The sequence below is a fragment of the Bradysia coprophila genome, unplaced genomic scaffold (genome assembly GCF_014529535.1).
Source record: "Bradysia coprophila strain Holo2 unplaced genomic scaffold, BU_Bcop_v1 contig_350, whole genome shotgun sequence".
Lineage (NCBI taxonomy): Eukaryota > Metazoa > Arthropoda > Insecta > Diptera > Sciaridae > Bradysia > Bradysia coprophila.
Window position 1 is genome coordinate 9,693,992 of NW_023503608.1, and position 25,666 is coordinate 9,719,657.

General features: G+C 33.6%; 1 protein-coding gene across 1 annotated transcript; it reads left to right on the top strand.

Moving 5' to 3' along the window:
• The first annotated feature begins 1,079 nt into the window (after positions 1-1,079).
• On the top strand, positions 1,080-23,634 carry LOC119080856 (tetraspanin-18). The gene is made up of 7 exons (XM_037189431.1): positions 1,080-1,596; positions 8,031-8,136; positions 9,263-9,361; positions 16,035-16,163; positions 22,503-22,577; positions 22,650-22,940; positions 23,164-23,634. Exons 2-7 carry the CDS (start codon positions 8,071-8,073, stop codon positions 23,314-23,316), a joined length of 813 nt encoding a protein of 270 aa, XP_037045326.1. The 5' UTR covers positions 1,080-1,596; positions 8,031-8,070; the 3' UTR covers positions 23,317-23,634.
• Positions 23,635-25,666: the final 2,032 nt, after the last annotated feature.

Genomic DNA, 25,666 nt, shown 5'->3' on the forward strand with positions numbered 1-25,666 from the left:
TGATCACAATAAGTTTTAAAATGTTTTACATTCTCTCTTTTCCTGACTTCGATCGAAAGTTCCGAGTCGGAACTCGCTTATACATTTTCATACCATCAAACATTAAGCTTCTTTGTGTCGCACTTTTTCTGAACAATGGAAGACGAAGATTTTGTTCATACACAATATGCATTTGCTCAATCACTTAAAATACAGTACTTACTTGCTTCCAAATTTTTATTTTGACTAGTAATAGCAGGCCTTTCCTTCGGTTTGGCTCTTCAATTTGGAAGTTTCAAACAGGTAAATATTTCAATTTGGAAGTTTCAGACAGGTAAAGATATGCTTGAAATCTGTGAAAGATTAGAGACATCAAATTTTGAGTTTTTGAGATCCAGTGTAATCCGATTTGTCGTGCATCATATTAAGCAATAGAAAAAGTAGCTCAATTAAGTTTCAAACAAAACATTTTTATATTTTATTTCGATGCCGAAAGTTATTTGAGGTATTTTGGCATTATATTATGCACTTGATTATGCATGGAAATTTTGCATAATTAATTTTTAATTCAGTAAAGTATCGTGAAAAATTAAGAAAATAAGCAAAGTCAGAAACCTTCGTCGACATGCGTGCAGCGCGCCATCTTTTTATTCAGTCGAAATTGCGAAAATTTACGTATAAAACAATCGGGATATTTAGCAAAGATGTAAACGAAATGACCTTCGTCATTTGGCAAATGACCCTTCTCCATCGGGTTGTACATGTTATGAACACAAAATCAGCTTTATAAAAAAAAACTTCTTTGTTATGGTCTAGAATAATTTTTTGCTCATAATAATGTTCTTTATCGAAATAAAATCGTTGTTTGGAACTCAATTTCAGCAACGCAAAATGGCTCATGTGTTTCTGGCTCAACTATTTTTTTTATTGTAAAACTAACAGCTCCAAACATCAATACGAAACTATTTTTTTTATATAAACTGAATCACATTAAATTCCCAGCCCGCTATAACATACATATATACATAAAGACAAAACACAACACTCAACTGTGTGTGCGTAAATTTTAGTTTCCGTTAGCTGGTAATATAAAGTAGTAATTCCAGTTTGTGAAAAGAATTTGCCGAATGCACTTGTGCTCACATTTTCTTGAAAAAAAAGCCCGAAAAATTCTGTTTTTGAATTTTGTAAAATAAAAAATTGTCGTGAGTTTAGATACAAAATCGTTTAATAGCTTCTCTTAAATCATCGTAATATACGCATCGATGCGTATGGAAAAAGTGCTTTAATTTATTGTCCATGAATTCGAGCTGTTCAATATTAATTCACACTTTTGTGTATTTTGATTTCGTTGTTTAAGAAATAAAAAATTATTGTGTCTGGTGTTAGCCCTTTATGGTACAATTTATTTATATGATCGAGTGTTGTGTGCATCATTCAATAATAAAAACGTTGGATTAGTTTTTATTGAATGAGCAAAAGTGTTAATTCGATCGTAAAGTGTTAAAGTGCGGCGATTGTAGTAATTGCAAAATAATTAGTGTTAACAATCGCATCTCAATTAACGAATGGATATTTTGTCAAGGAAAAGAAAATAATTTTTTTTCCACTCAACAGGTAAGACATAACCAATTTAAGTCAAATCTAGAGTTAAATAACGAAAGGCAATACCAAAATCTTGTATAATAAAATAAAAACAATAAAAAAAACCTGTCGCATAATATCGGTATAAACGGTTGTGTGTGCTGTAGTCGGGTCTGGTATGGCTACGCGCCATACATGTCACATTTCATGGTTTACATAGAAGGAATAGCCAATTGGTGATGTTGATGCTATTTTTCGATCAAATACAAAGGGTTACAACGTTCTTATTTTGATTAGGCTGGAAATAATTGCATTACATGGAATTGCTCGGTAAAAAAATATTTGTTGGACCCATATTTTCCCAAATATTTTATCTTTGTGTAGACTGAATTGGGAATGCAGAGTTCATTAACATCCTTACGGTAGCGTTGTCAATACTTCGACAATAGATCACTTTGCAGGGTCAACCGTTGATATGCAAGAACCGACTTTCTCAAGCCATTTTTTCCATAGCGAATTCGAGTGAAGTTGTCTGGAGTCATAAATTCTACAAGTTACTTTCCAATTAGGCTAATAAAGACGAATGCTTTCTAAAATACTGTCAGAGCGTATATAGTTCACAATTGTCAATGTGTTTTAGGTGTGTAAAGTGTTACAAATGCTTCGAAACTGTAAGAAAAGATTTTGAAATGTTTGAACCCTACTTTCTACACTTTTAACCTGATACAGACGGCAAGCATATGACCAGTATTATTATCGGTCTATTACTTCCATCGATCAAAGTATTTTTAATCAAGGTTCTAAAAGAACAGGTTAAGAAGACACATTATTTTTGTCGCCGTTATCGATAACATATGAATGTATATGACAGGAAAATGATAAATGAATAGCCGAATTGTGTAATTGGCAGATATGTTAGGTCGACTTCGGCTTTCAATTTGGGGAAATTATAGTCGATGGACTTTTTTTTGATGGCCATTAAAATTCCTCCTTTTACATATATTTTCACGCAATCTATCGTTATATCATTAAATATGCACCAATTTGATGAAAATATTGGTAAAATAAATTATTTTTAACGCTCATCAAAAGTTCTCTCTAGTTATTGCGCACTTTCTAATTGACTTCATTAAGCAGTAAACTTTTGTCTTATGTAAATAAAAGCAACTACCTTGCCAGCTATTATCATAATTTAACCTTTCTTTAAGTTATCTACAGTTTTTTTTTTCGCCTACGACCAAAGTTACTTCAATACTACGAAAATTGGTATTACTCTAAAAATGGCCTTTGCCGAAATCACTAGACCCGACTTCTTTCTAAAAACGAGTTTGTTTGTTTTTTTCTTTTGTAGACACAAACGATAAAACGTGGATGACGCTTAAGTTTGACTATAATTGCGAAAGACTGATACTGGTTACATATCAACATATATATTCATCGATCGTTAGGAGAAGTAGTTTAACAATCATCGAATATATTGATGATATCAACGTCTGATCTTTTAACAACTCTTAAAACGTTGATTTCTATTCAAGGATGCTATTCATAGAATAAACGTTAAGATCGTTGTGTACATGCATGCACGTTTGAGTCATCCAATTCGTTGATTTTGTTTTATTATCAAAGGTAAAAGTAAAATAGTCGATTGGACTGTTTAGTTTGCGTGAACTGTAGTAAAATCAACGAACAGTTTAATGTTCTAATTTTATAAAAACTACAACTGACCTACAAAAATAAGAGCTAGAGCATCCTATTTTTATCGATTACTTTGAATACGATTATTTAACAGCAGAGGTAGCACGTTTTTATACTGTTGTGTGATGAAGTTGGTTTTCGTTTCTAGTGTCTTAGAATAAGTTGCTCCATATAATCTCGCTGACTACGACGACGACAAAAGAACTACCTCTGATACAATTAAAAACGACATACATTCAAACTGATTGCAAGAAAAAGATGAATTCATCAAAAATTGCAGAACGGGTAATTCATCTTAAACGTAATCATAATTTATGTCATAATAGTATTGAAATGGGTGTGTTTGAATACGCAAATCAAATTAGCATGTCCTCCAGGCGAACGATAGACCATACCTGTTCCACACTTTCATTTGAATTGATCGAAAGGAAAATAGAATTTGATCTCAGTAGGAGAAAAATGTACAAAAGAGGCTTCCTAATTTTAAGGTAAAAAACACACAATGCACTCCGGTTCGGTGCTAAAGCCATTGTAGCGATACATTACATTACATAAGAAAATGGACTATAATTTGTCGTCTCTCGATTAACAATAATACTTATTCGATTATCCAATCCTATTATAGTGTTTTATCAGGTCATCTACTACACAAATTGGTAATTGGAAAATCTTGTCTCCACCACATTACTAATACCCCAAGACAAATTTCACTCCAATCGAAATTCGTTAATGTGACTGTGTGATTAGTTTTGATTGATTAATGTGTTTATTCCCTCGACTGTTAGTCATGGGTCTTACTTACAACAGAAAATACACCATACGTAACACGATCACTATGTTAAAACGTTAAATGTAACAGTTTTCTGCCCTTTGTTAACACGATAACTGGAGTTATTCTCACAAAAAATTGTTTGGTGAAGAATGGAATACCTGAGACAAGTTTCCAAGATAGATTATGTTGTTGTAACGATCCAGCTTCTGTTGCTAAACGAATTTGTCTAACTATTTCAATATATTTTTATAGAGCGAAGCGAGGGCCGCAGTTCACACGAGTTTAAGTGTGCACCCGCGGTGCATTTTATAGACAACGTTTCGAAGTGAAACTAAACAGAATTAAATTAGTAATGAGAGATTAAGACCGTTCTTGTAGTTCTTCTTCTAATTATGTTTTTGTGACCATCAAAATTACATTTCGTTGAATAAATCATTACCAATACAAAAGCTATCGAGAAGTTCAGACAGTCAAGGGATCTGACCCACCCAACAGATGGAACCTAGTTAACCTTCGATAGACGACAAGTATATCACCAGTTAATAATCGAGGTCTCGCTTCTCTTTTTTTGCGAATTTTATTCGAATTTAAATGAAATCTTTTACTTCATTAGCCAAACAGTGGCACATTGTCGATAGATATCTCATGACATATGGTCGTCCGGAATTGTCGATAGTCACTTTGTTGACCTAGCAGAAACCATCTGAATTTAAATGAAAAAATCGTGTGGTTGACAAAGTCATTCATATTTTCCATGATATACGCCAGAAACAGGTGTGTCGCACAAACACAGTTAAATCGACGATGCAGAAATGTGATCTCTGTATTTCCGATGTATTCATATGTGTATTATTATGATCGCCGATCACTTGTACATGTTTTTATTAAATTAAGCTATATATTGTCTCATGTACCGTTTTATTCGTGTGCGTGAACACAGAGTATTCTCACAGACAGCAAAGTGTTGGATGTGGTTACATTATTTCTGATAAAATATACTTCTGATTCACTGATCGAACGCAGTGTTTCATGTGATGAGTTCTGATTGTTAGATGAACTTAACGAATTGGTTATTGTTAATAACAGTCTGCTATTTTGGTTGTGATTTTATGTTTTGATAAGGATACGGGACTCTACATATCCTTTTTTCGTGTTGTTGAAGCAACATTTTTCACAATTTAAAAGTGACTGATTAAATAATGAAGTCATACACATATGTTGATGCAAAGTGTCTGCTGGAAGGTGGATTATGGGAAAATTTTCGACTATTATTCTTAGGTTGATTTTGATACGCAGTGCTACTAAAGAGCTAGGTAGTGGTACTCCAAACACCATTCAGCAGCAAAAGTCACGAAATCATTTGATTAAAATTTTAAAAATCCGCAGCAAAGTAACCCAAAATCGAATTTCTTAAAATGAAGGGAACATTGTTGTTGGAAGGCTGACATGGAACTTTAACGTAAAAAAATAAATGTGGTCGACGAGCAGCCTAAAATTTGTTGGAGATTTTCTCTTGACATTTTAGAAATTCACTAAAAAGCGGAAGATCTGTTTTTAGCCCCGTACGAAGTACAAAGGGGCTTATAGGATTACGATGCCGTGTGTAATTGATGGAATTCGAAGCAGACGGTAAGGGCAAAGTGTTTGCCTATGTTCATAGATGACGAATCCGCAATAAAAATTTGGGCCGTCTGTCTGTCCGTCACGTCGATATCTTGAGTAAATCAAATCCGATATCAAAAAATTTTTTTTTCCCTGAAAGATAGTCAAAATAGTGAGGCTAAGTTCGAAGATGGGCATATTCGGGTCCGTTTTTCGTAATTTTTGTTTCATTTGGAAGGTAATCGAACGCCGAATAGAAAGTTGTTGAAAAATTATTAAATTTGGGTCCTTGGACTAAGGCCACTACTAGGGCCCTATGTGTATTTTACATTGAACTCGAGTAAATTTCATTCGTTTTTCGTAATTTTTGTGTCATTTGGAAGGTAATCAAAGGCCGAATAGAATGTTGTTGAAAAAAAATTAAATTTGGGTCCTCGGACTAAGGCCGCTACTAGGGCCCTATGCGTATTTTACATACAACTCGAGTAAGTTTCATCCGTTTTTCGTAATTTTTGTTTCATTTGAAAGATAATCGAACACCGAATAGAATGTTGTTGAAAAAAAAAATAAATTTGGGTCCCTGGACTAAGGCCGCTACTAGGGCCCTATGTGTATTTTACATATAACTCGAGCAAATTTCATCCGTTTTTCGTAATTTTTGTTTCATTTGAAAGATAATCGAACACCGAATAGAATGTTGTTGAAAAAAAAATAAATTTGGGTCCTCGGACTAAGGCCGTTACTAGGGCCCTATGTGTATTTTATATATAACTCGAGCAAATTTCATCCGTTTTTCGTAATTTTTGTTTCATTTGGAAGGTAATCAAAGGCCGAATAGAATGTTGTTGAAAAAAATTAAATTTGGGTCCTCGGACTAAGGCCGCTACTAGGGCTATATGTGTATTTTACATATAACTCGAGCAAATTTCATCCGTTTTTCGTAATTTTTGTTTCATTTGGTAATCAAAGGCCGAATAGAATGTAGTTGAAAAAAAAATTAAATTTGGATCCTCGGACTGAGGCCGATACTAGGCCCTATGTGTATTTATACTCAATAAATTAAAATTTTAGGGCTATTTGAAATTTTTGTTTTATTTGAAAGGAACGTCGTACGGGGCTTCGTAATTGCGCTATGCGCAATTTCTAAGATGTACACATTACATAATAATTTAACTTTAACTACTTTAACCGGCGCAATAGGCTTACGGTCAAAGTAGGGTGACAGACGCACTAGGGTCACGTACGCAATAGATATACGGGTTTGTACGGGGCTCAGTCGCAGCAAACGCTCCGACTGTTCTGATGGCTCGTTTCTGATATAGAGAAACATTTTACTTTGTACAGCCATAGAAATTAGTACAACCATGAGTTCGGCCTATGTGCTGTCTTGTGTGATTCTAATATGTCTGGTCTAACACTACAATCCTCAAAAAAAATCTACCATTTATGACCGCAGATATACGATAAAAATTAAGACAAATCTACCAGGGACACCTATGTTGTCAAACAACTATACGTCTCTACTAATAGAACGAGAGAGGTGAGTTATAGCTCATTTAACTCAAAATTCGGGATTTGAACACTACCCCATCGTTTGAAAAATTCGCAATTTCTTTCTTAAATGATCGTAAAGGATTTGCCGTTACTTTAAGATCGCTTAACTGAGAGCCAAAAAAAAACACTCACCAAATCAAAACTTTGCTAACAGGCAATAACTGCCGATTAGCATTGTTGGCAATATTTATTTAAATTAAAATGAAAACAATTCTAATTCGCTATGGTTGAATGCGTGACATTTCATTAGATTTAATAATCAATCTGATCGTTCATCTTCTTATAAGTCATCGTAAATCGTTGAACAAAATTCGAAGAGAGTTTGACTAATTTTTAATGTAATAGCAACCATCACCAGATAACAGTTATTAAATCAGTCGCAGAATGAAAGAAAATATTAAGTACAAAATTGCAGCTGTTTCCTCTAATAATAAATTATTGAATAGAAAGTCATGTCGCAATTAAAGTCAGTGTGATAGGTTGCCTACCGTAGGTATGTTATTCGTTACTACATCGCTGTGACACAGCTTTATGCAAGATTTTTCTAAAGACAATAATTACCTCTGGTTTGCTACCTTTATTCCAACGCATAAAATAGACATTCCGTACATTGCCATGGAACGATCCATTTTCTTAAGTCTTTTTTGTTTTCGATTTGAAATTTTTCTTTTCCGTCCTCGCAGCATTCAATACAATGAGACTTTGATATCACAAACTACGAAACGAACAATGGTGTGACTAATAGTCTGTAACGAAAATTGACCAACAATCAACAACGTAGAAAATCATGTCTGCTTTTTTCTGTTCATTAAAATAATTTGTTTTTTTTTCTCTTTTTTTGCAGATTTAAACAACAACCCATTTGAATACCATCATTTACAATAATGTCAGTCGATTGTGGATCAACGATTGCAAAGTATTTGCTATGCATTTTCAACTTTACATTTTTTGTAAGTTTTATAAAATAAAATTTGTTAGATTTTGAAACGAATCGATCATTATAGTGTAGAGAATTCATTGAAAGATATATCAATACATTGGAACTCATTACTGGATTCATTGATAGTTAGAGTCAATATCAGCAATTGAAAATATTACAACACTTAAGCAGTTAAACGGTGTTTTTGCTAAGTGATGGAGTAGCGCAATAAACTTAGTACGATCTTTGTTTGAGAGATCAATATTACTTCCACGACATCATAAAGTAGACCATACAACAAATTGCAAAAAATCAAGAAATCTATTACTTAAATTGTTAAGTTGTAAAGTCACAGTGTTTGTTACCTAACTTTTTATTTCATTCGCCTTTACATGTATTTCAATGTATGAGGTCACATTAACCTGAGGTCATCGCTTATTGTTGTCATCGATGCCGATAACAGGTTTCCGAAAGGGTAACTTCTCTCATACATAGCACAGTGCGGTTAAACTAAAGAAGTACAAGATTTTGTTTAAATATAAATTTGGTGATATGATTGTTGTTTTAGAGATGTTAACCCAAACAACATACAAGAGTAAGTGTCGAAGAAAACATCTCAATCTATCATCCTGTTGTTCGTATCTTTCCACAAAATGACGCAAAAGTAACCTTATTTTGGCGGAGCTTGTAAATCTTTAAATTAATCTTTGAAGCGTGGTATAGTTATAAATCCTATACGACAGCAGGTTTCTTTTATTTTTTTTTCCTACTAAATAAGTTAAGCACAAGTGCAATAAAGCCTCGAGGTGAGCTACGTAGATATAAATCATCTTTTTTTGCAAACTTAATTTGCATAAATTAAAAAACATCAATAGATGAAACGTATACTCAAACAGATTGCATTAAATTTTTTTAATCTCAGACTTTTTATATGATGTTAGGAAAAGGTAAGATTATGCCAAATCTTATAAAACGCGGTCAAGATGACATAAATGTTCGCGAAATATCTACAACATCTGTCTCACACTAAATCAATTGAATAATTATGATAATAAAGTGTGAGGTAATAACATAAGCTAGGCTGCCTATATCGTTAGTCGTTAGAGACTGCAACCAACCATTACCCAATGCTAATTTAATGCTAAATTTCTTTTCAGATATTAGGAACCATAGTGCTGAGTGTTGGAATATGGGTGGCGGCTGATAAGTCATCATTCATTGCTCTACTTAAAATGGTAGAAAATGAAAATTTGGAGGTAAGACATTCGACAATTGCATAAAATAGTGTTAAGATTCGAGTATCTCTGAAACGTACAATTAACCGAAGCGACATTAATTTGGCGAAAACTTTATGTATTAAGTAAAATTGATTTGTTCTTTTGTGATAACATTACTGACTCAGTTAATAGAATTACTTACTCGAACCGATTCTTTGATAGAAATCAATTCAAAATTTCATTTTATTGAAATGTGAATCGGTATACCTAGGGCACTGTAATTTCAGTTGTTTTTTATCTTTACGTGATTTTTATTGCAGTCATGCAATGGATTTAATGAAAAATATTTTCCATGTTTATAATGACTTTCAACATCGACAATGGTCAGCGTGTCAATAATTCAAAGGTTCAACATGGAGTAGTTATTTATTTCCTCAAAATTATGGAGTCAATGACTACATTATGTGGCGGCTCATCGTGCATTGACTTATTGAACAAAACATAAATTATTGACAAAAAAATGGTTGTAGACAAAATGTTTTGTTTAAAAAATTAGGTGGTAAAAGGTGCATGCTTTATTTGAAAGATTTTGTTTGATTTTCGCAAAAACGTCTCATTGTCTAATTTCGAGTCCATTTCAAGTCCATTTAACTACCATCAACAGTTGCTATGCATGACCTTGTTCGTAAATTGTTATTTATTCGGAAAATATTTACGCATTTTAAATGCACTTCACTTTCTATTGAAATTTTAATTAAAAGTTTATTTGCGCAAAGAAAAAGGTGTACATTTAAAAACGACATTTTTTTGACTGTCAACAATGATTTAAAATGTACCGTACCGTTGCGTTGTCATTGGTTGGATGGATGAATTTGTTGATGTAAGTTTACTTTCGAACTAGAAAATTTTATGTTACCGAAATTCCACTTACTTATGCGGACAATAAATTTATTTCTGGTGCATCGTTTCACAATGAAGAGAAATTTTTGTGATTGGAATTCGAATGGCAGAGGAATACCGATTAGGGTCTTTTTTTCTATTTAACGAATAAAGCGGTTGTTATGCTTCAAATACGTGACTTAACCTTCAATTTTGCTCGAGGTGATTAAAAATGTGACTTGTATTTCAATTACATTTTGTGGATACGAGCTTTAAACATGCGTATAAACCTAAAATGTTCACAAATGAATTGTGACAAGCAATGAAGATGAGTGTTGTAATTGTAATGTACTATCGGATTTCAGGTTGTTCAAGTAATTTCGTTTGTAACTATTCAACTTGTATACTTGTACAAACTCTGCGATAGGGCCCTTAAAATCTGCCACGTCTTTTGTTTTGTTTCGTTTAGTATTTGATGCAAAATTTTCGATTTACAAAACTTTTGCTTTATAAGAAAACGCTAGCCAGAGTTCACCTCTTACTTTTTCAGCATTGTCGATAACAGATGTCTATAGGTAATGCGATATTATCATTAAACCTACTTGCATAACGTATCAAACATTTGATTCAAAATCTTTTACTTCATTCGCCTTAACATAGGATTAAGAAAATTTTTCCTGGTTGAAAATGTATCTTTCCCAAGTCCAAACATGAATATTTGTATCAAAAACTTAACCTAAATTGATCGCAGCGACTCTCTGTATGTTACACAAAATATTTCCATCAATGTCTTTTCTTCAAAAAAAAAAGATGAATTCATGTTTGGTCGACCGTATCACGGTGATATTTTGCCAACATATAAAACCCTACCAAGAACATAATGAAACAAAACCATGTCTCCACTCGTTAAGCTAAAAAAATTGAAACAAAAGAATTCGACATTGTTACTCATTGCAGGTCATTGTACCTACAACGCTACAAATTATCATTGTTAAAAAAAAATAATTCGAAAAAATATGTTTGGCCCACATCTCTATAAGACACAAAATTGTATGCTCTTCTCCGTACATTATGCTGTTCTGTATTGTACATTGTAACAAGGTAATAAGTTCGTGGCTTAATAAAAATAGAAATTACCTCGAAAATCACTTGAGATTGTTTGTTGTTATAAGAAGCAATCAATTAAATTGTTGGCTATAAAAATCGATTCGGTCTTGAAAGTGAGTCTGCAGTGATTTTAGTTGAGTTAACACAATTTTTGTAACAAAATAATTGCTTTGTATTAGAAACTGTTGTCCCTTTCAGACTGAAAGTTCCAGTAGAAAAATCCATTTTTCTAAATAAATTCCGAAACTATTTTTGATCACAATATGTTGTAACACAGCTTTAGAACTCAAATCTTACCCTAAGCTAGTTTTAAAGTGCCTGCGCACTTATAGCGTGATTTACTGTTATAGATGCACGTAACGTGAACCAATGGAACTAAAAGAAAGGTTTTTTTTGCACGAACGACTTTTGAAACACATCCTGTGATAGAAGTAATTTTGGAGTATAGAAAGTTTCGATTTCGGGTAGGTTATCGGTAAGCCCGGACTGGCTGTATTGGCGGTATTTCATGCAGCCGGTGGCCGGTAAAAATAGTTTTGGCTGAAACTTCAGAGATCGCCCGATAGTTCGTCAGGGAGACAGTTTGGCTCTGGTTCTGTGTTAAACAATATGGGAAAAGACTCAACTCGCTGTAAATGTTTCTTAATTTGTTTTTTATGCCCAGTTTCTAATATGTTTTAACGCACAAAACCTTGCATTAAAACCAGGTATCTACTTCTGTTGATGTTGATGCGAAATATTTGTGAAAACGTGCAGTTTATTTGTGGCATGTTCGATAATTGATTCGATTGATATTATCGATTATTTGATTAGAATCTATTATCGATATTTAAAAAAAAATCAATCGAATATTTTATCGATAATCGATAAATATCGACTTGGTAATATAAATATTGATTGATAATCGACAACCATCGACTGATAAATCGATAAAAATTGACTGATAATTCGATTATCAGTCGATATTTATCGTTTGTCGATAAAACATTCTATTGTATCGATTCTTTGGAAATTTTATCATCGATTGATGATATTTTTTATTGAACATGCCTGAAATAAGGTAGCGCTAACGACAGAGCAATAATTTTTTTGGTCGACGTAGTCGATAACAGATGAATAACTCTCCATAATGAAGTATGCTCGACTTCTTGCCGATCATTAAGTATAAAACTGTGGAGCAGTGTCTAAGACGTCTAACTTTTCCAATAAGACCTATTTTAGCACTCAGACGTTATACCAATGCTGTCTCCATACCCACGAAGCTAGCTGTGACGTAAGTCTGTAAGATGCATTTTCTGGAAGACTCGAGTCTTGTTAAATACGTAGTCAAATCTGTTAGCAATAATTACATCAAACAAACAAGAACCTAAAAAGGTTTCATTACCGATCACGATCACGTTCTGTAACGTACCAATATAGAATTCAGAACAATAACTTCAATGCTCCCACGTATCGCACCAGGTAACGTTTCATAAATAAAAATTATTTCAAGGTCGAAAAATGATCCATAAACGATAAACCTATTTGCATACGTACACATCGGTCTTGATTTCACTACAGCACAAAGCCGATTCGTAGTTCAAGATTTTAATCAATTGCGTTCAATTGTTTTGATTTTGCTCAAACAAACGAAAAAGAAAAGAAAACAAATGCTGAACTACAGAGGTGATAGGAAAAACAGAAACTATTTTCCAATTAAAGGTGTAGCCTTACGTGAAGTAATTTTGATTAAGTCATGTACATATACTGCCTGCACAATGATGCAATAGTCAAGGTAATTAAATTCAAAATCGAATTGCATATTGAAATTTAATTACAACCTGTGCCGGGCTGTATTATGTGTAGCGTATATCCATTTAATTTATGAACAACTAATGTGGGTTAAATCAAGTGATCCATCAGACCCAGTCGCTTTTGAATTATTTTCTTATTAGTGCTCAATGTTGAACATTTCGACAACGTTTCCATTTGGCAATCACGCATTGGTACAATTACAAAACCATACGTTTACGGATAATTTACCGAATATATTGTCATCTGAAAACCGATTTTTGCAGATTGCATGTTTCAGTAACGTTGTCAGCATTCTTTAATATACATTTTGTCACATTGAAATAGTGCAGAGGTCCACATTAAAATTTGTTTTTTTTTACTTTACAAAGAAGGCAAGAAAAAGCCAAACAACTAAAACTCTTGCTCGATAAAAATTTTAATTAAAAACTTTTTTTTAATTCGTTGGTCGAAGTGTGAATAGAATGACGAAATATTACTTCAGCGGATGTTAAGACAGAATGGTCAAACGATTCGGTTAATTAAATATTTGAACGGTAACTGCAAGAGTAGCACATTTGTGTAAACATTTGTAGTACAATTATTTTTGAAAATATTTAATGAATGACCGTGTTAACATCATCACTTTCGGTTTCCACGTTAAAATGTTTTGTTTGTATGAAGTATGACTCAAGTTTCACTAGGAAAATGAGACAGACGTAATTTTTATGAGATTCTGTTAATAAATTAACTGAGCGTGTGGGCATAGCTGGCATGGACATGCGATAGATGAGTCAAGGGAGCTTTCACCGATCCTTTACTGTGCATCCTTCGTCGGAAACTCCCATCAATAATCAATTGACCGATTTCAGAATATCATAAAGAATTTTGACGGTTCAATATTCCGAAGGTACAAAACTTTATTTTACCTGGAAAACACACTAATTCCAGGGGTGGTGTTATCTAATACGCAGAAAAAATCAAGTTCAAACGAATACACCAGAACAAACAAACAGAGCATAATTGCTCTTCCCTTTCCCATGGATCGCGTGAAGCGAAAGTGGAGATGAAATGCTGTTTCGATCTCCGGATACAGTGGCGGTCAGAGGTTAGCGTGGTCTAACCATCTTCAGTAAATTTTCACGGGTAGCAAGTAAGAGACGAAATGTTCATAAAGTTTTGTACCTTCGGAATATTGAATGTTTACTGAATTTCAGTATGTAGTATGTAGTATGTAGAACTTCATTTATAGAGGGACGCCAACCTGTTTCAACGGTGGTCTCTTAATAAATTGACGAGCAGCCTCGTCATAGATATTATTTCAAATAGTTTCTGCTTCAGGGTTATGAGGATGAAAGCAAAATCTAACTCTGTCAACTACAAAACCAAAAACAGTTGTTTCCAGAGAGTGAGACAGTTTAGTGTAGCTCTATGATCTTATAGATTTAATTGTGTTTTGTTTGTACCTTGAAGCGGTGCACTTGAATTTTGTTAAATTAACGATACAAATTTGATTTCAATCTGAACTTTAACTGTTTTCATGTGCTACGAGTTAAGCACTTAACGCGAAAGCATAAGCACTTGAAAAACGAACGAGACTCTGACTCAGAAAATTCTGTTAACCCTTTCGTATATGATTAGATTTTACGTTTTATCGTGTATGGTAGCGACTGTATGGTAGTTTGACTATGTACAGCGATATCGTAGATATAGATTATGCAATCTTTTTAATACCCGATGATGCAGGCATCATTGGATGATGCAATGATGATGCACCGAAGATGCAGATGATGCCAGAATGGGAAATATCTTCCCAGTGTACACTAAAGGGTTCAATATGAATATCAAACGAATGAAATTGTCGACGTGAAAGTTTCAATATACCTTGCTAAGACTCAGAAAAAAGGCTTGAAGCCAAAGTATCTAGGCTAAGAAATGCAATTAAATTACTAAATAAACCAACCAACCAATATGTGGCAGACATCGTTGCATTCCTCATATAACCGTCATCTACGACTATTCAATTCAAGCTTTCACTGCAGACAGCCCTAAACGCATATTTATGAACAGTAAACATGAATATCAGTATCGCACGCATTCTGAATCCACAATAAAGATGACACAGATTCTATATGAGTAAGAAAAAAAATTATTTATTCAAAATAAAAAGAAAATCATTTCCAAGCACACGCTCATTTATACACATCATATATAACGACTTTGTGTTAATATAATATCAGCAAAAGGTTAAGCACTTGAGATGATTAACGTTATGAATGACTTATAATTCCAATTATATGTTTTTTCTTGTACATTAGGCAAAGATGCAATGGTATGTGTCCGCATTCAAAGAAGTCAATTGATATAAAACGAAATTCACTCATCACAAAACTGACTCTGAAGAGACTTTTGACGATCTTTTTTTTTGTTGCTCTTCAATTCTTTTCTTCGAACAACAGACTGACAAATATATAAAATCATAAATGGAATAAATGTTTCGTTCAAATTATTTGTCTTTTGACTTTTTGATATAAAATGAAATTTAAATTGCTTGGGGTCATTTTATGTTGGAAAGCACTGGAAATATAATACATAATGTAGCAAGATATATAATTGCTGAACAAGACAATGATAATCTAAACAAGAGGCCAGTATGTTTTCACATTAATGTTTTGCATATTTTAAAATAAAAAGTGGGAAACCTTTTTTACCCATTCACCATACCATGCCCTTTGAGACTGAGTGTTCAAAGATTTCTCATTTTAAATTCAGATATATGCGCTGTGTGTATGGTGTGCTGTACATTGTACAATGTGAATGTTTGTATAATATAAAATGCATCATGCACATTACACTGCACTTATGAATAAGACATAAAATACATATCGGCGTATTACTTTCTTCCAACAAATGAATTATAACTAAAACGAAAATTTTTGTTTATTTTCCTTTGCAGCAATTTACACAACCGGCCGTTATCGAACAAATGGCATATGTTTTGATAGCTTGTGGTGCATTGATGTTTTTCCTAAGTTTCTTAGGCTATTGTGGTGCCATTAGAGAGAGCCAATGTATGCTAACAACGGTAAGTTATGGCATTGTTTGTCTAATTATTGTTTTTTTTTTCTATCACATCCTACGTGTGTATATATACGTGAAATCGAGCATACTATTTAGATCTTACCGTTTTATGGGATGTGGATGCCGTGCATTCATAAGCAAATAGCGTTTAGTGTCAACAAACTTTTAGTCGTTCAGCATGCTATGAATGGGTTGTGTGGTATCTTTTGTCCATTTGTGTTTACCATTCTATTGTCATCATTTTGGGTTTGTGAGTAACAGATTTAACTGCAATCATAAAATCTTTTACTTCTTTTATTTAAAGTATTGCTTACTATGTAAGAAGCAAAATCTTGTACTTCATTCGTTTTAACAAACATTTTCTTATAAAAGAACACCATAGCTTTCGTTTGTCGTAGTTTCTGCGACAACGAACGACTAGCCTTTTCTAAAGAAAATACATTGGACGCACTTATTTATCCAAGACTAAAAGCTTTTTCAAAAAAAGTCACAAAAGGTTGTTATGCCTGATTTTTGTGTGTAGTGTTGGCTCGAAATTCGACATCGCAGGTTACCCTGGACCTGTCTACGATCAAAATTCAAATTATTAACTGTTATCTTCGAAATTACAATGTCTCTGCTGGGTCTCCGTTACCACTCCATTTTAAACTCAAAAGTTTTGTAAAATGTTTCTTTTTTTAAATTTTTTAGCATTTCTTATCTTAAATGAAATATTCTCTCCGTCCGAGTCTTTCTCAGCCTTCACTGAGGTAGTTCGATTCACTTAAAGCGGAAACCGATAGAAAAACGAGTAGAAAAAGCTATAATTTGGCTAAGGTTGAACGAAATATAACAGAAAATCTAATCAACTGGTGTAACCAACGATAACTTGTACACACATCTCCTATATGTGTTCACCATCCAACATATCTATTGAATTACATAAACAATTTAAAATTCTTTTATTTTTCTTAAATTTCATTGTAAGTAAAATAATAATCGAAAGTTCGAATTTTTATGAAAATGAAACAAATCGGTCTTTTTTGCGTGGCTACGTGAATGTAAAATAAGAGTTTTTTCCGCAACTTAACAAAACGAACACGGTCTCGATCGGTGAGATATTATTGTATACATAAATTTCTTTGAACAAGTGTTTTCACGATATTTTAAATGTAGAGAAATTGACAAGCTCTTTAAAGTACATATTATATTGGCAAAATGTGAAGAATTATTGTGGTCGAATTGCAAACAAATGAAAGTTTTTTCTTTGCTTTCAGAGTTCACGTAATCGACCTGAGATTTTTAACAAAAAATAAAAAAGTATCAAAACTGAATGCACTGCTTTATATATTATAATTAAGCGAAGTTTCGTTACAGTAAAAATTGTTAATATTGCTTATTTGATGCCTTCAGTTACGGATTCGAGATAATATTGCTACTTCGAACATTTTATTTGTTCAATGTGATAAACATTGACTTCGAAATAATGTAGCGACTTAGAATATCAGTTATTAGATGTGATAACTTTTTACAATTTTATAAAAAAAGTCTCTCAAAGACGAAAGTGTGTTTCAACCTCAAGGGGCTCTTTATTTTAATTAGATAGTGAACCTATCGCACTTGCTGCACTTGTTAATGGGCGGCAGATCACCATGAAATATTTTAATAAATTTTCTCTGCCGGCTCAGACTAAAATGATATGGATTTTAGAATAATGTAGACGCACGTCGGCTAACGCTGCCAACAATCATGATAGATAGCAATTTTGAAAGTTGTCAAGTAATGCACAAAAGTATCACTTTTGACGTTCAATTGAATAAATTACACATAGTCATGACGGCAAGTTGCCTGTTATTAACTGTGTGAACAGGTGATTGCCATACATCCCTATAATTTATTCAAGTCAGGAGACTAGTAATGATTTCGTTTAAATTTATGGAGAAACTTATTGAAAGGTGTTATTTGTTAAAAAGAAAAAAAAAAGTTAGGTTTAACTGAATCTGAAAGGGATTTACCTATAACCTGCTATGACCTGGACCTGAAACCTGATTCTAAAAAAATTCACCTGACCTGAATTGATCTGAAACCTGAATATAGTGAGTGATCAGGTCAGACCTGCCTGAAACCGGACTGACATGAACACATGAAATATTAAAATTTCAGGTCAAGCTGAAAACTGACATCTTTCAGAAATTCAATTCAGATGAGGGTTGATTTGTTTGGTGTTTCAGGTAGAGTCCACTTTTCGACCTCAGTCGACCGATTCCGAGCTTAAACAAAATGTTGGAAGAATTGGAAATTTTATCCATATTCTTAAGACAGCAATTAAAGTTGGAATAGCTTTTAGGCTATTGTTATTTAGTTTTGGTTTATGAATTATACAGAATTTTACTGTAAAAAACGTCAATGTTAATCAATGAAGGAAGGTTCTCTCCAATAAGAAAAATACTTTCGTTTGTGGCGCTCCTAATTTCGCTTATTAAATTTTAACAAACGACGAGCCGTGCGGGAAGCATATCACGATATAATCATTATAAAATCTGTGACATCTTTGAAAGTATGACGTGACCTTGGCTCTGACGTTCGACACAAAATCATTTGCTTCAATAGTTTTATTAAACATTTTTCTATAAATGATATCACGTTCACAAGGCTTCAACGTTTATCTTTTGATTAACAGGTTGTTGTATTGCTGGCATGTGTTATCATAATTCTGGTAGCGTTGTAGCGTTGATATGCCAATTGGCATATCACCCCAGCAATACAACGCTACCAGAATTTATCTTTTGATTTTTGCTGTCGATAACTAGCCGACTTCTAAAAAAGACTAATTCAAGTTCCAAAGTGCCACGAGGGTGAATATTTTCCAAAAAGTAAACTTTTTTTGCAATGTTTTAGACGTACGCCACAAAAATTTTAGTGCAGGAAATTTGAAACTGTATAATTAGCAAGATGAAACCTTCATCGATTAATACGAAAAATAGAGAATCCAGAGTCAACAAAACGAAGATTGCTTTTGGCGTCAATAACTAATGTTAGTTTTTTTGAACCTCGATAGAGTATTTGATTTTAATATTTGTTCACACATTTGGCTTTATTTGTTTTTAAAATGTTTCGGTGCTAAAATCACTGAAATTGGAAATTAATGAAGGAAAAAAATCAAATTGGTGATTAAGTGTTTGTCGCATATTGTAAATGCGGTCGAAAGACAGTCGAATTAGAAATGTTTGAATCTAAAGATACAAAATTAAGATTAATTAAAAAATAAATTAAGAGTTCTCTTCTGTTAAATTCATTATTCTGACTTAAAGATGATTGTAATTAAAAACTTGTTTCTATACGAAATTCGAACCGAAATACAGTAAAAATCATCATCTACATAATACTGGAAAATCGAAAGTTTAACTTTTTTTAAATATTGTTTAACATCCCAGATTTATAATGTCTGCGCGAATGATGTAACGCAAGAAAATCTATAACAGCAACTACTTGTGCGCATATTAACGTATAAAAAATTCCAATTTTGTTTATAAAAAAAATCACCGAAGTGTATCAAAATCACTCTCTCTCCACGGAGTTCTGATCATTAATTAGCTGAACATTGTTGTACAGTCACTTAACAATATGGCTTATGAATGAAATTGCAATTGTTTTGATTGTTACGTGATTGTTAGTAAAATTTGATTTATTGCTGGCGGGATCAGTTCGTAATTACACTTTTTACTTCCTTGGCTGATTCCCAGAATATTGCTAAGATTTTGTTCTTCTTCGAATTATTAACAATTCGATTAATTAACAACTCGAAATTAGTTCGGGAAATAGCGTCTGATAATAACTTTGGGTCTAAATTACAAATTTGAAATTCTCTAAATAAACAGAGTGAATATTTAGCGAGCCTTATCGGGACGTTTCTCTATCCAGACTCGTTGTTCCATTAAACAGTGAATCTCTTTCGAAATTCAACTGTTGAATAATTTCTCAACGTCGGCACCATTTTTGCTTTGTGCCCTTTCGTACGTACTACGTAGAGTTTGTTTTAACAATGCGTTGGCTTTAATTGAACAAGCAGCTGTAATTTAAATCGAAAAAGAAACACCCAGTCATCACACAGAGTTCAACTGAATTTATGAAAATGATTTGAATTCTTTTGTTTCAGTAAAAAAATTAGAAATTTTTGTTTTGCTTTTCGGATATTATATGGAAGTGTTGTAATATTATCCGCGAATACGATCAGATCATACAAGTGTTTCAATTAACCTTACAATTTTTTGTAACGAAAAATAATTAAAAATCACTTGGTGTATTTTACGTACAGAGAATTATAATAAAAAAATGATTCAATTTGATACACCGGAAACGAATTAAAACAACACTCATATGCGTATAACATGGCTGTGTAGACCGACTATAGCTGGGGGAAAGACTTACATTTCACATTTGACTCTCAGAAAAATATGTTTTTTGTCGCCATACGATTAAAACAAAGTGCAATTTAGACCTTGCCATTTGTTACATACGAAAATGGCCACAAAATTCCTTATGTCGTGGTTTGGTTGCAGATTACATATTCATAGATACAATATGGACCTAGATCTTAATCTTTTATTTGGAATAAAAATTTAATTTTCTATGGAATTACCTCCACTCAACTACAAATCACTAGGTCCTGAAGTGATTTACGTTTAAATATTTCGAGACCCTCGTTCAAAATCCAAAAAAATTGTCAGATGTTGTGAGACGAGAAATATAAATACTCTCTCAAGCAAACAAACTTCGTTTTGACTTTGTCAAAATGCCACCTAATTTCTTTGTTCGTAGAATCAAGCACTATTGACTAATTTCTAATTTTACTTTTAAAATGCAAAGGCTGTATTGCATTTTTACCTCCTTATTGAATATAGTTACGTTCCTAAAGAGAGTATTGGAAATATTTATCTAATTTATCTGACGAGATTTGAACCCAGGACCTACAGACTTTAAGTCGTCGATCTTGACACTGCTGCACTTCGTTCTTCATCCCAACTTAACTTATTTTGAATGCCATCTTTTTACTTACTTCCAAACAAGGACTTAATCTACTCTCTTCAATTCGTTGCAAAACTAATAATAGTAAACTTGAAACTTGAACATTCTCGCTTCGCGAGAGAGTGCAATTTATACCGTGCCTTTTCTTTACTTTTCGTTCAACAAGAAAATAGACCGTTTTTAGTGACATCAGCTACGCTAAATTACCTAAATCATTTGAACGCTTCAAACAAACTCTCCCCAATCAACACAAATTACATTTTCACAATTTTCAGTTCTTTGATGTATTCATCTGTCCTATAACTGCCTTTAAAATTCATATTTCCATTAATCTTGTACAATAAACACCTTTTTCCAGACAACATCCATTACTAACTGTATCTCATATGAAATATTGAAAAACTAATGTTCCACTCACTCACTGATCGTCGATTATCATTCATCATCATCATAATCAAATAAAGCAAAAAAGCGAGAGAGAAATACAAAAAAAAAACCGAACTTACAAGAAAAACACCTAAACATTTCAATGTAGACCCATTAGCAACGCATTGAAAGCGAATATTTATAATGCAATGAAATGAGGCTGTTTCAACATCTCCGAGCATAAAACCCACCAAGAAATATTTGTATCCGAAGTATCGAAAAGTGTAGAATAATAAATTGAGATGAGATGCAATAAAAATAAAGTTAAAACGTGACTGATGGCTAAACAATCAACCTTTGTTCGAAAATAATGATTTCTAAATGGCAACGTTTAGCTAGTTTAGATTTACCTACAATAAGAAGTACTTAACGCGTTACATAGTAAACAATAATCCATATGCATTAGGTGTAGGATACATTCTAATAGATATTGATCAACGCTGGTCAGGTTTCATTATGCGTTAGTTACTTCAACGAGACCATCGTTGGTTGTTAGAGTTGGAGCAGACATAGTTGGGGGAATGGTTCCTTCGTCTCGATTCTGTTGGTTGACCACAGCGATATTATACTCTTGTGTACACCTCGACTATGGATGATAAAAAGAACTCCTGTGAAACAGGAATACTAAATTATATGTGGCATATTAGGAGGTTGCGCAACAACTTTATCAACAACATACACTCTTCGAGATCTCTGCATCTATTTAAGAATGTCTTGATGCTGCTTAATACAACTGTGCAAAATTATCGTATTAAAAGCTGCAATTTCAAACGCATTAATTACAATCTGCACTCACAAAATTCGTAGTCAGTTCTGTTTATGCTTTCGAGATTTACGAAATTTTGATGTAACTTATCTAGCTATCTTAGCTGATTGTCGACTTGAGAATCTAATTTGTCTTATCTCGTTTTAGTACGCCATTTTGATGATCCTAATCATTGTCGCGCAGATCGTTCTCGGTGGTCTAGCTGCAGCGTACCGAGACAAGGTAATTGTACAAAATAAAAAATGAAATTACAATCCAACTTCTCGCTAAGCCAAACAAACCAATCAATTTTAGGCTCGCGTTGAAACGAAAGAATTTCTACAGTCGACCATTACTCGATACTACTCGACCTCACAACGAACCGATGCAGTCAGTTTAATGTGGAACCATTTGATGGTCGAAATGAAATGTTGCGGAGTGAATGACTATACCGACTTCAGCAAATCGGACAGCTGGAATTTAAACCGTGGCAATAAAACCATACCGGAGGCTTGTTGTCATCAAGTGATCCGGGATGGAGTGAGCCGGCCAAGAGACGATACTTGCACAACATCACCATCGGAGACGAATAGTTTTTACAAACAGGTGAGTGATGCTGGTGATGGTGTGATGGAAATGTTTCGCACAAAATGTTGGGGTGACTTGTGTCTTTCACATGATGTTTGGGTGGCTGTGAAACGCAAGGCATGACCAAAAATCAAACAAATTGTATGGCTTGTGATTCAGATAAAAGATTCCATCAAACCAGCACTGCACCAAAATCGGTTCCTAATGAAAATACGATCTAACACAACATTTTCTATTACAGGGATGTTACGAGGCTCTTATAACATGGATACTGTCCAATAGAAATCTCATCATAATGGTCACAATTGGCATCGGAATCATTGAACTGTTGCTCATATTTTTCACCTGCTGCCTATGTAAATCGATAGACAAATACCGGGTGATGCGACTCTAAGAATTGATTGATGTACATTTGTGTGTAATAATGCCACCGATGGTTTTTGGTGGATCGATGGTGTAATATTTTCTTTTTTTTCTACTTTCATATCGAACGAACATTTATTGTTACCGAATCATTTAATGTCTCACCTTTTTTTGTTTTGTTTAACGTACTGAACGACAAACGTACCTGTTTCATTAACAACAAAAATAAGAAGCAGTCTTGAATTTCATTTCATTTTTCTTTTGCTTAGGGTGAAAAGAAACACAATTTATTGAAAGAAAGATCTGAATGTTTATCGACGTTATGAATAAAAACTAGTTGTTTAAATCACCAATGACTTTTACTACGAAAATCTTGTTTCGGCGCTCAGTTCTAACCTCAACCAACTTTTGGTAACGAATTTTTAAAAGGAAATTGGAAAGTAGTTTAAATAGTTAGATTTATTACGTATTTCAATTAACGATCTTCAACGAATATTCAACATGTTTGCTTTCATAAACGGCAATCGCTCTTTTGTTTCAAGTGGCACTTAGTGTTTCGATCAAATCTAGTACTTCTATAGCTTTACTATAAATTTTAATATATAAGTGGAATGCTAGTCAGAGCTCATCGTTTATTGTTGTCGATAACAAATGTCTTTGCCATTGGGAAAGCAGAAGTAAAACATCCAGGTAAACTTCTTTTCTTTTTCTCTACCTACCTCTATATCCGCATAGCACGGTTCCAAACCGACGAGCAGAAATCAAGTTGGCTCCTCACAAGTAAAGTGTAGAGGTATGACACATGATGGTCTGAATATGGTAAAATATCAGAGAAAAATGAAGCCGTCGGTCTTGTAAGACTTACGAACGAAATGTTTACCGTCAATAGAGCGTTGAATCGAGCAATAATATTTCTCTTAGTACTGTCACTGTACTGAGTACTGATTTACTCTGTCGTCAAGTCGGTTTTCTGTCACTTTATAGGAAGAATATTTTCATGATCAAAAACATCAACTTGTTAAGAAATTATTGTTTTTTATATTTTAAAGCTCAAAAGACCGACCCGCATGTGCACCTCATGCAGCTGTATACCATTTGAAGGTACATATTTTCGATGTCATTTTTAGACCCGTATGAAGTACTGGGGTCTTATAGGTTTACGCATACGTTTGTAACACGTCGAATTGGACTCCCTGAGTAAGGGGAAACCTATTGTGGTTGTCTAAAGATGCCAAATCAGTGAAAAAAAAATGTCCGTCTGTCCGTCTGTCTGCACGATAACTTGAGGAAAACGCATCCGATTTTGAAAATTCTTTTTTTCCCGTTTGGTAATGTCAAAAGAAAGGCTAAGTTCGAAGATGAATGATTTTGGATCGACCCCTCCCGAGCTGTGGCCCAATAAGTGTTTTTCGAAGATATCTCCGGACATTTAAACGTTACACTTGTAAGAGATACGTCAAATGAAAGGTTTTTACAATACCGATCGACAAAAAAAAAGTTTATGGAAATCGGATGACCGACTCGTGAGTTAGACCCCTTGGTGTGAAACAGGCACAGGGCGGCAAGCAGTTTTTGCTTGTAGGTCGGCCACATTTGAACATATTTCGTCTGTTTTAGCTTTATTAGATAGGTATTGACCGTACCAATCAGGGAAAAAAGTTTTTGAAATTATGTTCTCCGGAGCGTGAGCTAGGTCTCTTGGAGTGAGCTCTTATCTGGCTACTCGGCCGTACAGTGAACGTGGAGTCTTTCGTCAATATCTCGAGTAAATTTTTACCGAATTTCATGAATTTTTTTTGTTTGAAAGGTATTAACGAATGTAAAGCGTCGGTAAAATTTCCGGTCTCCTAACAAAATGGCTGCCGGTGGCCATATTGGATTTTAATAAAAGTAATATATCTTGGAAAAAATGATACTTAGAGAGTTTCTGTTAGCATGGAAATAATTTGTTTTATGTGTGAGGTGTTTCAGGCATTCCATATATGGACATCTATTAGGGTGGGTCGATTTTAACAACTTGAAAATCCACAGCCAGTGGCATGTGTAGCTTGCCAAAACTAGTCAAACTGCATCATTAGTTTTTGTTTTCCGAATACTTTTGAGTACCGCACAATTGATTGAATGGGTTTGTCAGGCTACTCGTATTTCCTTTAAAAATTTAATAGACAATTTTCTTAAAAAAGTTTTTATAAGCCTTGCAGAGGCTGTAATAGACTGAAACAAACATAATACAACTTAATTTGGAAAAATCGGTGCAGTCGAAGTGAAAATATGTACTTTTTCTGTGTAATATTGGGGTCTGTGAACTTTGAACCACCAAATGAGCGATAAACTTCCTCAAATTTGGTTAGTCCTTTCTGTTACGGCTAGATTAGGTAAAA

Excerpts from the sequence above, each read along its gene's own strand:
- LOC119080856 (XM_037189431.1), top strand. The coding sequence starts at position 8,071 with ATGTCAGTCGATTGTGGATCAACGATTGCAAAGTATTTGCTATGCATT. Across the intron at positions 9,362-16,034 it reads TAGAAAATGAAAATTTGGAG|CAATTTACACAACCGGCCGT; the intron begins GTAAGACATTCG and ends TTTCCTTTGCAG. Across the intron at positions 22,578-22,649 it reads CTGCAGCGTACCGAGACAAG|GCTCGCGTTGAAACGAAAGA; the intron begins GTAATTGTACAA and ends AATCAATTTTAG.